The sequence below is a fragment of the Lagenorhynchus albirostris genome, chromosome 2, assembly GCF_949774975.1.
Source record: "Lagenorhynchus albirostris chromosome 2, mLagAlb1.1, whole genome shotgun sequence".
Lineage (NCBI taxonomy): Eukaryota > Metazoa > Chordata > Mammalia > Artiodactyla > Delphinidae > Lagenorhynchus > Lagenorhynchus albirostris.
The window spans coordinates 5,805,252-5,819,839 of NC_083096.1; the positions used below are offsets into that span (position 1 = coordinate 5,805,252).

Below are 14,588 nucleotides of genomic sequence, written 5' to 3' on the forward strand. Positions count from 1 at the left end.
TCACTATCCTCTGTGGCTACAGAGAACGTTGAAATTAGAACAGATTTCCTCCAGTCCTTTCTATGTGTCAATAATTGTGCTCAAAGTTCTTTTCTAAGAACTTTCTTGCACTTGCCATATTTACTGGCTTTTGTTGCCGTGTCTGTATCACCCTCTTGGTTGTCATGGCAACTACCTCGGCACCATCTGAAACAATAGGTTTATTGGGTGGGAAGGCAGCACAGCACCTTTATCTGATCCCCACATTAGGTCCAGCTTTATTGATCTAGCTGAAAAGTCTTAAAAGGAGGTCACTGATGAAGATTCTGAAAGACAGTGTCATCTCCCATGATTTAGGGTACAGTTCACTGTTTTGGTTCTGCAACTGTCCGGATTCCTGGACTCCTAGGTTTCTGGCTTCAAGCAATTTTCCCTTTTCTCTCCGCTTGCAGAGTGATCAATTTTTGCCCCAGATCATCTGTCACCTTACTAAAATCAGCAAGGTGCTGTCACCCACGTTAGTATTCTTGCCCTTTCTGATACCTCTCCCATACGTGTCTCCATCGACAGGTAGTTTCTGCATTCAGAAGGGAAAATGGGTAATAGGGAAAGATAGCAATTTCTGTCACAGATATAATTCTACATTATGCATCTCTATAGTACTTAAATTTTATATAACTTAATCTTCTTTTTAAAAAAATTTTATTGGAGTGTAGTTGATTTACAGGGTTGTTAGTTTCAGGTGTACAGCAAAGTGAATCAGTTATACATATATCCACTCTTGTTTTTTTTTTTTTTTAGATTCTTTTCCCATATACGTCACTACAGAGTATTGAGTAGAGTTCCCTGTGCTATACAGCAGGTTCTTATTAGTTATCTATTTTATATATAGTAGTGTGTATATGTCAGTCCCAATCTCCCAGTTTATCCCCCCCTCCTTATCCTGTGGTAACTATATGTTTGTTTTCTGCATCTGTGCCTCTACTTCTGTTTTGTAAATAAGTTCACTTGTACCCTTTTTTTTTTAGATTCCACATACAAGTGATATATGATATTTGTCTTTCTGTGTCTGACTTACTTCACTCAGTATGACAGTCTCTAGGTCCATCCATGTCTCTACAAATGACCCATTTTTGTTCTTTTTTTTATGGCTGAGTAATATTCCATTGTATATATGTGCCACATCTTCTTTATCCATTCCTCCATCAATGGACATTTAAGTTGCTTCCATGACCTGGCTATTGTAAATAGTGCTGCAATGAACATTGGGTTGCATGTATCTTTTTGAATTATGGTTTGCTCCGGATATATGCCCAGGAGTGGGTTTGCTGGATCAATCATATGGTAGCTCTATTTTTAGTTTTTTAAGGAATCTCCATACTATTCTTCACAGTGGCTGCACCAATTTAAATTCCCATCAGTAGTGTAGGAAGGTTCCCTTTTCTCCACACTCTCTCCAGCATTTATTGTTTGTAGATTTTTTGATGATGGCCAGTTTTTAATTAGAAAATCACTTGATAAAAATTGGCAGTTTGTGGCTTGAAATGTCCCCAAAAGGAAATGTAAGTAGCTGATGAAAAAAAATGAGCTGAAAAACTGCCCAATCTCCTAACTCACTGTCCCTCTTTTCCACACTGCTTGGTCATAATAGTTAATGGTATGGATAGCCAGGAAAATGCTTCTTTCAGTGCCCTAGGCTTGTGTTTCGGTGATTTCCCTTCTTTCAGTGTTTTTGCCCACGTCTTATCTCTGCACCCACTTCCAGAGACATATTCCCTAGATCATGTAAATGTGAGCCTTCTATCATGGCTATTCCTAGCCCCTTCCTCTGTGACCACCACCCCCTATCTTTCTAGTTCATGTCCTCTAATACAGAACTCCAACAATCTTTTGACTACACTGGGACCTGCAATTTGTTGATTCGACCAAGTTTTCACCTGTTGGTCCTGTCTTCCCTTCTTAACCTGTTTGTACCCCATAGCACACCTTTAGAACCCATAATTTCAATTCAGCCTAGTTCGTTGACCTTCCATTAGTTAGACTTGTTTGTCAGAAACCAACTCTAGTGAACAACTCTCTGTCTTCTAGGTGTTTACTTCCATGCATTTGACTGTGGCCAGAGGAAACCAAACAAAAGACGACCTGCAGGCTATTCCTCCATTAAATTCATGATCACTAATTTTTCGGGGTCTAGAAGCTGCCAAACGATCATTCTGTCCCTCAATTCTGTTTCTTCTCCCACGCTCTTAAACAGTGATACCATATTTTCTCTCTCACCTCCAACCTCTTCCCCAATCATCATTTCCACCTATTTTACTAAGAAAGTAGAACGATTGGAAGAAGAACAAAATTTTCGTAAACGTCTGTCTACACATCTACCCACCAACCTGAAGGTAGAACGCCCATATATTCTACCTTTTTTCCTGTTATTATAGATGAACAATTTTAGTAGCAAATTGTTTGAAAAGGCATGAAAAGGCATGAAAGGCATGAAAAGAGTGATATGTTAGTAAGATTACCCAAATTCTGACAATCTAGGAATGACATTTTAAGGAATTTGAAATATAGTCTATAAGCTTTAGGATTTATGAAAGGTCATTAATCCATTTGGCAGATCAAACAGCACTCTCTAGTTATTGTTGATAATGGAAATGTTCTGTATTTGCCTTGTCTAATACCTAGCCAGTAGTCACAAGTATTATTGAGAACTTAATTGTTATTGAACTTTTATTTCTGTTTAATTTTAGTTTATTTAAATGTAAATAGCCACATGTAGCAGAGGCAACTGTATTGGCCAGCACAGTTTCATTTTTATTTTATGTAATTAATTAGTTAATTAATTATTTTATCGAAGTATAGTTGATTTGCAATGTGTTCATTTCAGGTGTACAGCAAAGTGATTCAGTTATTCATACATATATATCTATTTTTTCTCAGATTCTTTTCTCTTATAGGTTATTGGAAAATATTGAGCAGAGTTCCCTGTGCTATACAGTGGGTCCTTGTTGGTTATCTGTTTTATATATAGTAGTGTGTATAGGTTAATCCCTAAACTCCTAATTTATCCCTCCCCCTGCTTTCCCCTTTGATTATCATGTTTGTTTTTTATGTCTGTGGGTCTACTTCAGTTTTGTATGTAAGTTCATTTGTGTCATTCTTATTAGTATGGTAATCTCTGGGTCTATCCATGTTGCTGTAAATGGCATTATTTCGTTCCTTTCTATGGCTGAGGCAACTGTATTGGCCAACACAGTTTTAGAAGGGTGATAGGTGGGATGCTGAAGAATTGGAGAACAGGAAGAGCAATTCAGAAGCTGTTTTGTTACCCCCGGTGAGAGATTATCAGAGTTTGAATAAAGGTCCAGCATCCCTTAGCTGTAATCCCCAATCCAGAAAATTCTGAAAAAAGAAAACATTTTAGTATTTGTGTTGGTGTTAAAATCTGACCTGACCTGAATTATTTGGTAGCAATCCCCGCACTGAACTTAATTTTTTTTTTTAATTTTTATTGGGGTATAGTTGCTTTACAATATTGTGTTAGTTTATACTGTACAGCAAAGTGAATCAGCTGTATGTATACATATATCCCCTCTTTTTTGGATTTCCTTCTCATTTAGGTCACCACAGAGAACTGAATAGAGTTCCTTGTGCTATACAGTAGGTTCTCATTAGTTATCTATTATATACATAGTATCAATAGTGTATATATGTCAATCCCAATCTCACAATTCATCCCACTCCCCCCTTTCCCCCTTGGTATCCATACATTTGTTCTCTACGTCTGTGTCTCTATGTCTGCTTTGTAAACAAGATTGTCTATACCAATTTTTTCAGATTCCACATATATGCATTAATATACGATATTCATTTTTCTGTTTCGGACTTACTTACCTCTGTATGACAGCCTCTGGGTCCAGCCATGTCTCTACAAATGACCCAGTTTTGTTCCTTTTTATGGATGAGTAATATTCCATTGTATATATGTACCACATTTTCTTTTTTTTAAATTTTAATTATTTATTTTTTAACATCTTTATTGGAGTATAATTGCTTTACAATGGTGTGTTAGTTTCTGCTTTATAACAAAGTGAATCAGCTATACATATACATATATCCCCATATCTCCTTCCTCTTGCATCTCCCTCCCATTCTCCCTATCCCACCCCTCTAGGTGGTTGCAAAGCACTGAGCTGACCTCCCTGTGCTATGAGGCTGCTTCCCACTAGCTATCTATTTTACATTTGGTAGTGTATATATGTCCATGCCACTCTCTCACTTCATCCCAGCTTACCCTTCCCCCTCCCCATGTCCTCAAGTCCATTCTCTATGTCTGCGTCTTTATTCCTGTCCTGACCCTAGGTTCTTCAGAACCTTTTTTTTCTTTTTTTTAGATTCCATATATATGTGTTAGCCTACAGTATTTTTTTCTCTTTCTGACTTACTTCACTCTGTATGACAGACTCTAGGTCCATCCATCTCACTACAAGTAACTCAATTTCGTTTCTTTTTATGGCTGAGTAATATTCCATTGTATATATGTGCCACATCTTCTTTATCCATTCATCTGTTGATGGGCACTTAGGTTGCTTCCATGTCCTGCTTATTGTAAACAGTGCTGCAGTGAACATTGAGGTGCATGTGTCTTTTTGAATTATGGTTTTCTCTGGGTATATGCCCAGTAGTGGGATTGCTGGGTCATATGGTAGTTCTATTTTAAGTTTTTTAAGGAATCTCCATAGTGGCTGTATCAATTTACATTCCCACCAAAAATTCATGAGGGTTCCCTTTTCTCAACACCCTCTCCAGAAATTATTTTTTGTAGATTTTTTGATGATGGCAATTCTGACCGGTGTGAGGTGATACCTTATTGTAGTTTTGATTTGCATTTCTCTAATAATTAGTGATGTTGAACATCTTTTCATGTGTTTGCTGGCCATCTGTATGTCTTCTTTGGAGAAATGTCTATTTAGGTCTTCCACCCATTTTTTGATTGGGTTGTTTATTTTTTTGATATTGAGCTGCCTGAGCTGTTTGTATATTTTGGAGATTATACAATCATCCTTATTGATTACATAGATGTTTTCTTTATAAAAAGAGTACTGATTTTTCTTATTATCTAACAAGGAATCCCAACATTATATACAATTAACTCATTAATCTAAGACAATTGTTTTCAACGTATCTGATCCAATACCTCTTTTTTATGATAAATATTTTGTAACACTTCCTTTACTATCCTGGAATGAAATTCAGAGTAAATGTAAACATCTATATGAATACATTTTAAATAGTTAATATAATGTCCTAATTGTAATATGAAGGAGAAAGAGAGGGAAATAAAAGTAAGGAAGTGTATATTTCAATATGTAAATGCCCAGGTATGAATAACCAAAGAGGGACAACGCAAGAGAGACAATTGCTTGCACCCATTAGTACGTGCCCACTACTGACACTGACAGTAGTGGGCACGTACTTATTATTAATGATCATACCTTAAATTTGTCTTAATGACTCACATACAATACTAAACAAAATAAACTTTCTCTTAATTCATACAGTGGTTGTCTTTCTAAATAATTCAGTATTTACTAAAATAGTGCAGAACCTACTTTGTATTTATGTGTAAAGTAGCCTCCAGTAATATGTACAGTGCTGGATAGGCTAATAGACACTGTAAAAACTTTACTTACTTGTAGAAAAAAGCATATACAGAAATAAAAATTAGTACCTAAAACTTACTAATCTTTCCCTTCTTTCCACTTCCCACAGATTAGTATAGTTTTTGAAAAATTAGCGAGTGCAACATGATCTTCCATCAACCATTCCCAACCAAACACAGATGAACATATTAAGTGAGGAAAAGGAAAGGAAGGGGACCCAATTTTTTACTTTTTAACCACTGAAGGGAAATAAGATGGAATATTTTTCAGCTATCACAGAGCTATCACATTTTCTCATGGTCCCCTACTAGAAGAAATACGGTTTGTACATTAAACCAAGGGAATGTTAATAATTGCATGTGGTTTTGCATATATGGTAAACTTACCTTCTAAATTTTCTGGTAGTCTATCTCATGTCATAATACGTGTAAACATTTTTCTTAAATCATATGTTCAATTTTTGGTTTAAGATTTATGGACCCCATATGTATGGCTATCATATGATTCTAAAGTAATAACACTCTTCATTTAGCAGTTTTGTTACTTTATTTTCATAGATAGGTCATACACACTCAAAAATTATTTTGAGAAATATCGAAATAGTGGTTTAAGTCACTGTTATTTTGCAAATATTTTTGTATACTTTTCCACATTCAAAATTGGATTTTGAATCTACCTGCCTTCCTGCAATATATTAAGTATCATGGTTATGTATTTTTGAGATTTTCCTTAAAAATTATCATTATAATATATTTGACAAGCAAAAAAAGAGGAAAGAGAAACAAAGAAAGAGACATTGTTAGCAGATTCTTGATTTTTTTAAGAGTAAATCCTGATATGTAACCATAGCATAGAATTTCTTCCATAAAAGGTGAAAGAAAAAAAATGAATAAAGAAATGAAGGAAAAAGAAAAAAATAATGGGCTCTTTCATATGCTAACTCATGTTATACAAATTGGAGTAATGTTATTATTTATCTGTCTGGAGCATTTGATGAACAATTTCCCAAGTAATCTTGTTTCTTCATAAATTGTATGGTATATGTATTCATTTTATAGATCCGACTCACCTATTCAACCTTCTATTTCTTAATTTAGCTAAAACTGCTATTTTCTGCCTAAGAATATTTATTTAATTAGAACTTTAAACAGTCTTTATTTCCAATACCAGCTATAATAGTTTACTTGTAAGGGAAGTTTTTTTCCCCAAAACAAACAGCTTTTTTCCCAAACAAACTTTAATTGCTTCTCTAAAATATGATTTCTGTGGAAAATTAAGTGTATGGCATCCGGGCCCTCATTCTTGCATGAAAATAATATACTTGGGCTGAGTAGCATCACCCCCCTTTAATATGACTGCGCCCCCTTACGTGCCATCTTTTGTAACACTCTTTATTGTTTTTATGTCATTGGATTTCTTTTTATGCCATTTATTATCTTTTCTGACTGGACTCTATCATCTTTTGAATTTTTGACCTAGGTCCTGAGGTTAAAGTATAATTTAAATTTATATTTATTTCAGGATTAATTTTTATTGATTGGCAATTATGGTTGTTTTGATTATAAAAATCTATTACTTGTATGTTGTGCAAATATTATCTGCCACATTTTTTAATAATCACTTTCTGAGTCTTTATGTTGACTATGAAGTTGATAAATCAATTATGCTATAAATCAGTACTATTGTATTTCATACCATAGAATTATCAGAAGTAAAGGAGACTTTATATAGTCTTTGGTTTATTTTCCAGACTGTACCTCTAACCTACCTACATGTTACCTCCTTGTACAGATGAGGCACAGGAAAAATAAGCATTTTGCCAAAGGCTGTCAATTTTAGTAAAGACAGGTCTGGGGCCAGATCCTCCATACCTCGATAACTTACCTCATAGTCTAGTACTCTCTCTTATGAATCATTTCTCCTGGGGATAAATTTGCACATGTAAAAACCTCTCTAAAACAAGTGTGTTTATATGGAAAGTTTTGTAATTTTATTCATTGTTTTATTTTTCATATTATTTTAAAATACTACTATCCCAAGGTAAATTATTCTAATTTACCTATTTTATTTCAAACAGATCATGTTGTTTGTGAAGAAGAGTTTAAATACGCCATGTTAGCTTTAAACTGTATATGCCCAGCAACATCTACACTTATTACACTACTGGTTCATACCTCTAGAGGGCAGTAAGTATATTTTTTCTTTAAGATAATGCATTTTAAATTATAAAACATATAAGTGCAGTTATGTGATTTAGAAATACAGTAGTAAGCCTAGGTATACAGCTAGATATGTACCTATACTTGTATTTGTGTGAGTTATCATCATCTGACAGATAGATAGGTAGAGAGACAGACAGACAGATACAAAACTGTTATAGGGTCCAAGCCATATAGGAAATTGACAGTGATTTGCTGTCTTTTCTAACTAATCTTGATATAGTTTGTTTCATCCTAAATTTTATGTCTTCATCACTTGTCAGGCCTAGCATTAGGGCATTGTTTCTATTTTCAAGATTAGTAATTCTCAAATAAAACTTGTAAAAACAGGATGACAGCAGTCATTACTGTATGGCCTTAAAGCTGGTTTTTTTTCTGTTTCTGAGGTAAGTTTTTATCTGAAAGCTACATGTGCACAAATGAGCTCAAAATTAAAATTTTATAATTATTATGGAATGATAACAAAGTAGTTGATAAAATCAGCTAATGTAGTATAAAAGAAATAATGTTTAATATGAATTTCAGGGTATTGAGGGAAATTATATCATCAAAACATTTTTTCCTATTTGTTTATTTTGATAGAGTTTCATAAAATATAGAGGTTGTTTTTGACTTGCATAATCGAGTAAAATACAATCAGCGAACATAGTCACTGCCCTTATTTAAAGACAAATGTTGCACTGAATTTCGTACTTTTCATATTCCTTACTTGATATTTTAGACAAAATGTTGATTTTCTAAGTAAATTCCACCATGGTGCTTGTAGTTATGAAAATTTAAATTTAGTGAGTTAATTAATAGTTATTTAAGTGAAGTGCCAAATCAGATAAGTCAAGGAAAAGGAAAATTCTTTCCTGGGATTTAGTACTGGACGGAGGAAAGTGCTAATTGAAAAATAGTAAATGCCCTCTGGTATTTTAAGTGGATTTTACTCTCTTACCTCTAGTTACGTCTCTGTTCTATTGAGACAGAAAGATTTTCCCAGGAGCAATTTTCTCAAAGTTCTGAATATAAATGTTTCTATTCTATAAATTTATAAGCCTTTAAGATTTGCAGTGGAAAGGATGTAACAGGATCATGGATGAAATTGATTTTCTTTGATGGACATACTTAGCATTTTGATGGAATTAAATAAAATACTGAAAGCTGTTTTGTCACCAACTAATTGAATGTTCATAGAACTTATCATATGGCTTCATTATTTTGTCATCCATCTTTGTCATAGAATCATACAGCTTTAGAGCTGAATATCTAGCCCAGCTTCTCTCTTGCACAAATGATAAAATGAGGCCCATCACCACTAACACACGTTAGTATTTATAGATCGGTTAAATTACATTTTCCAACTCCTAGTAAATATTATTTATTGGCACACAATATTGCCTGGTGAACAAATTGCACTTAACATAAATTTAAAAAGAATTTCAGCGACACTTAAAATAGGACTTTTCCTGATATACTCTAATGAATTTTGTCATATTAAAAATGAAAGTGATGTTGTTGAATACATTGTTACCACATAATTAAGGATTTCCCGTAAGTAAGATTGACCTGCAAAATTATTTTCCAGTTAAGTGATACAATAAATGCCTTAGTCTACCAAAATAACCCTCTTTATAGCAGCTTTATTGAGATATAGTTCACATACCATATAATTAACACATTAAAGTATACAATGTAATATTTTTAGTATATTCATAGAACTGTGCAACTATCGCTGCTAACTCCTAATATTTTCATCATTCCATAAAGAAATTCTTTACCTTTTTGCAACCGCCCACATTGTATCCAAACTCTTTCAACCATAGGCTAATCTTACCCTGTCTCTATAGATTTTCCTATTCTGGACAATGCATATTGCATATAAATGGAATCATACAATATGTGCTTTTTTGTTTTTTGGACTGGCTTCTTTCACTTGGCATATGTTTTTAAAGTTCATCCATATTGTAATATGCATCACTACTTCATTCCTTTTTATAACTGAATAATTTTCCATTGTATGGGTGTATTTCATTTTACTTTCCTATTCATCAGCGGATGGATATTTGGGCTGTTTACGACATTGTGAATAAGGCAGGTCTTAATATTAATGTAAAGATTCTTGTGTGGACATGTGCTTTAATTTCTTTGGGTCTATATCTAGGAGTGGAATTGCCAGGTCATCGGGTAACTCGATTTAGCCTTTTTTAGGAACTGCCAGAATGTTTTCTGAAGGGATTATAGCATCTTACATTGACACCAGCAGTGTATCATGGTTCCAATTTCTTCATGTCCTCATCAATGCTTGTTATCATCTGCCTTTTGCATCATAACTGTCCTAGTGGATGTAAAGTGCTGTCTCGTGGTTTTGATTTGCATTTTGCTGATTACTAATAATGTTGAGCATTAGTTCATGTGTTTATTGACCACTTTCATATCACCTTTGAAGAAAAACCTATTCAGATCTTTAAACAGATAAATACCATCACTTGAATATAAATAGTCATCCAAACAGATCACTTAATTTAAAATACCTATTATATTTTATTAAGAATATTGTATGACTAAAGTAATTTGTATTGTCTTCTGTATTATGAGTTAAATGAAGGTGTAGTTAAGATTCAGTTATTAGCAGAATATGTTTGAAATTTTGCCTTTGAGCATCAGCAGAAATCAGAGAGCTCAAACATATTGATTTAATAATAAGAGAACAAACTCGGGAGCTGAATTAAGTAGTATAATGGGGAAAATGTTGAATAGTCTAGGAAATGCTTTATGCAAAGATTATCAAACCACTAGTTGAAAAAAAAGCTTACGATAATACTCAAATTTCCCCATTAAAAAAGGAGAGAGAATAATATTATTAGAAGTTCATCATATCATAAATGAACTTTTAATGGTGATTTTTGACTAAAAATAGTTGATATTGACAAGCTAAACACATTAAGACCCAACAAACACAGACATAAATATAATACAAAACCTAAAATAGTCTAACTTAAAAATATATTTTAAAATTAAGTGCTCTGTAGATTATGGGTATTTAAGGAAAATAATAAATATGAGTTCTGGAACAAATAAAATAGACAAAGGAAACGGGAGTTAGAGATAGAAAGGTCAGCTCTTTTAGTGACAGACCTGCCTTAGGTCTGAGAATGGAGTTCCTAATTCAGCCTTAGAATTAGATTTGCTCACTTAAAAAACACCTTCGTCCTTTTCTTAGTTCTCTTCCTCTAGCCCGTGATAATGGGGAGAAAGATGGAAACCATATATTAAGTACGAATTGCCTACCTCTGTACTTTTCTATGGGGAATATTAATTTTAAAAATATTTTGGAGTCTCTGGAGCAACTTAGCTGGGACCCTGAACAATATCTCCCAAGGCTCATTAATGCTGTCATGATCTTACATTTTCTTTTCCTAGATGTTAATGGACTCATCTTGTTCTATTTGATCTGTGAGTCAACTAGATGATGCTAACTTTAGGTGACTTTGAATAACTGTGCTCCTTTTGTTCATTCAAGTTTACTCTGTATTTTAGCCCTTCATAGTTTTCCCCTCTCACTCACTTCATTTACATTTGAGGACTCAGTGCTCTTGGCAGAGGTATTTCTTATTGTCAATTAAATTAACATTTTGAATTATTTGGCAAACGCATTAGAAAGAGGAACAGAAGTTTATTCTTTGGATCGATATCACTGTAGGCTGTCAAACAGGTGATGATTTTAGCAAGGAGATGCCAAATTATCAGAACAGTTAGTAGACCTTCAATTGGCCCATCTTGATGACATTTTGTCTCTATCAAAATTTAATTTTTTCTTTTCCTTTCCATTTACTTTCATGAAAATATTTATTTATTTCATTAGTCCCATCCAAGAGGTAATATTTTTGCTCTTAGTGATCCTCAATGGGAAGGAAAGAGAGAATTGATAAGAAAAATATTGCAAAGTTAGAATTTACACAACTTGGCCACTGATGAGTTATGGATGTAGAAAAGAGAAAAAAAGAAAAAAATCCCTTTACACACTGAGGTTTGACAGTAGAGAACTATAAAATGTGTGGTTTGGGCAGGAGAAAGGAGTTTGGTATTGGATCTATTTGCTTACTGATGCGGGTATCATTGCTCGTGGAAATTACTGCTACTCTTGGTTCCGGAGGAGAGATCAGGGCTATTCAGGGCCACAGAGGTGAAAGCAGAAATGGTGGGGATTTGGGGAAAATGACCACTTAAGGCTTTTCCTTAGGAAACAGATGGAAGAAAAGGACAGCAACTATAGTATAGCCTAACAGAACAAAAAGGAGCAAGGATTTCTAGAAAGAACTGGATGGTTGACAATACAGACGATTTAAGATGGAGAAGACGCAAACAGAATTAGTAGGTCACTGGTCTCTGGGAAGTTCTGAGAAAACAATTTTGGACGATGGAGACTTTCTCATTTTGAGATAGTGTGAACAAATAAGGAGATGATAAGAAAGTGAAGCCTGGTCGAAGGCCGCCACTTCATTAAGTTTGTCCAGGAAGATAAGAAAGAAAAATAATGAAAGCTCTATTGCACAGCAGATAGTTCTGCTGCTTCCACAGAAAGCTGCTTCTTTGATCATGGCAATTAAGAAAGATTGTCTGTATATCCCTGGTGGCGCTGTCTCCATTTCTCCCATCACACACACACACACACACACACACACACACACACACACGTGCACACGCACACACACGCGCACACACACACACTTCAAGACTGGAGGTCTGAATGGAGTAATTGCAAGAAAGGGGAACGATATACCTCTGAAGGTTACTCATTTTTCTTTTATATAAACTAACATGGACTGAAAATCTCCACAGAACTACATTTTATTAGGTGTATCCAAAATCTGTTTGATTACCCGAGAAATGTTTTTCCTAATCACGCCTATTAAAAGATTAACTAGAGGGCTTCCCTGGTGGCGCAGTGGTTGAGAGTCCGCCTGCCGATGCAGGGGACACGGGTTCGTGCCCCGGTCTGGGAAGATCCCACATGCTGTGGAGCGGCTGGGCCCGTGAGCCATGGCCGCTGAGCCTGCACGTCCGGAGCCTGTGCTCCGCAACTGGAGAGGCCACAACGGTGAGAGGCCCGCGTACCGCAAAAAAAAAAAAAAAGATTAACTGGAACATTATTCTATTAAACATATCTTGAGAAATACAGGTCCTGCTCAGTCTGACAGTCCTCTGCTTGGAAAGGCTTTAATAGCTCATCTTTCATTATAAAATTAGATTTAAGTATATCCATTTTATTTATTTAAAGCCCTGTATGCTCTAGTACTAATTTATTTTTATATCCTTATTTCTCATGATACTCATATGTATCGTGTTCTCCAAATAACATGATCCTAAATATACTTTGCGGTTTCCGCCTTCTACATCTTTTTTTAACGTTGTTCCCTCTGCCTTGAATTTTTTCTGCCTTCCTAGAGGGTTTTGCTAGAATTCGAAAATTCTATCTCCTCAAGAATATTTTTAAACTCCCCAATTTAATGTGATCTTTCCCTTCTACAAACTCACATAGAATTTTATGACGTTCTGCCAGAGCATGTGTTATGGTCCTTTTATTTTTTCCTACATAATAGGGTATAATTTCGTTTAAGGTGGAGAACATGTCTTACTCATTCTTATACCTTCTATAGTGTTTCACAGCATGAATGCTCAAAAAACACTAGTTAAGTAAATGAAGTAAAGGATATACTAAAGATGATTCATTGAGGCCCCTGGTTCAAAGTAGTTTATGATCCACTGTCTTCATCTGCTCTTCCTCATCTGCTCCATTGAAATGATACCAAATAAATGAAAGTCATAAACTTTTATCAGTGAAAAAGAAGAGATTTCAGTGAATTTCTAGAAGATGGAAAGTGGGTAAATAAACTTGATGAGACCTCCATCCCAGCATATGTTTAGAAGGTGATACAGCAGGACAAAATCCCAGCCCCCAGTGAGGCTCTGGGGTGCAAGATACCTAGAAAAAAGAGGACACATTTTGATTGAATTTCTGTATACAGAACAAGTTACCCCTGTTTCATCCACCACAGTACCATTTCTCTATAATTAAGTTTAGTCAGACATTTACCACTGGGAAAAATCAGATTTTTCCTGAATGAATTAGTCTGAATTATAAGCCAGCATATAGTTTGGGGTTGGGGTTCAACCCTCTTAATCTGGCATTTAGAGACCCCAGACTAGATAGTTTGAGCCCTTCTTGCTTAATATAAGATGTAACCTGTGTAATATGAATTAACAAATCATATTCACAGACAAGGGAATCTATTTAATATCCCTATATATTATACTCAGAACTTTGAAATATGGCTTTGCTGACAGCCAGCATGCAGGTTGAAATGAAGGGAACAAATCCAGCTAGAAGAGAACAATATCTGTGTTCACACTGGAATTGTTTTGGTATAATAGGGATGTTGGGTCTTCTACTCACTAGTAAACAATTTTTTCTAAGGTCAAAAAACTATAACATTTGAAAGGAGAGTCAAATGTTTGGAAGCAAGGAGAGTCACAGTAAATGAGAACAAAAATACATTAAAAAGAAATTCAAATGTATTTTTGAACAGTAGAGAAGTATAAATAATAGTTCACAAGAATACTGAAGGATTATGAAAGGGTGATAATGATTGTTCAAAGGAATAAAATGCTGAGGAATTTTTTTATTTATAGAGTTTAAAATTTTCAGAATATTTAACTTAAATTTGTTGATTATGATTCTGGAGTA

The 14,588-nt window shown here is 34.6% G+C and overlaps 1 protein-coding gene across 4 annotated transcripts in view; it reads left to right on the top strand.

Moving 5' to 3' along the window:
- The window catches only part of KCNT2 (potassium sodium-activated channel subfamily T member 2), a 372,961-nt gene that overhangs the window by 238,586 nt on the left and 119,787 nt on the right, over positions 1-14,588 (top strand). For all 4 annotated transcript variants that reach the window (XM_060142019.1, XM_060142020.1, XM_060142021.1 and 1 more), the window contains exon 14: positions 7,717-7,825. In XM_060142019.1, coding sequence (XP_059998002.1) covers positions 7,717-7,825 — 109 coding nt within the window. The remainder of the gene's footprint in view (positions 1-7,716; positions 7,826-14,588) is intronic.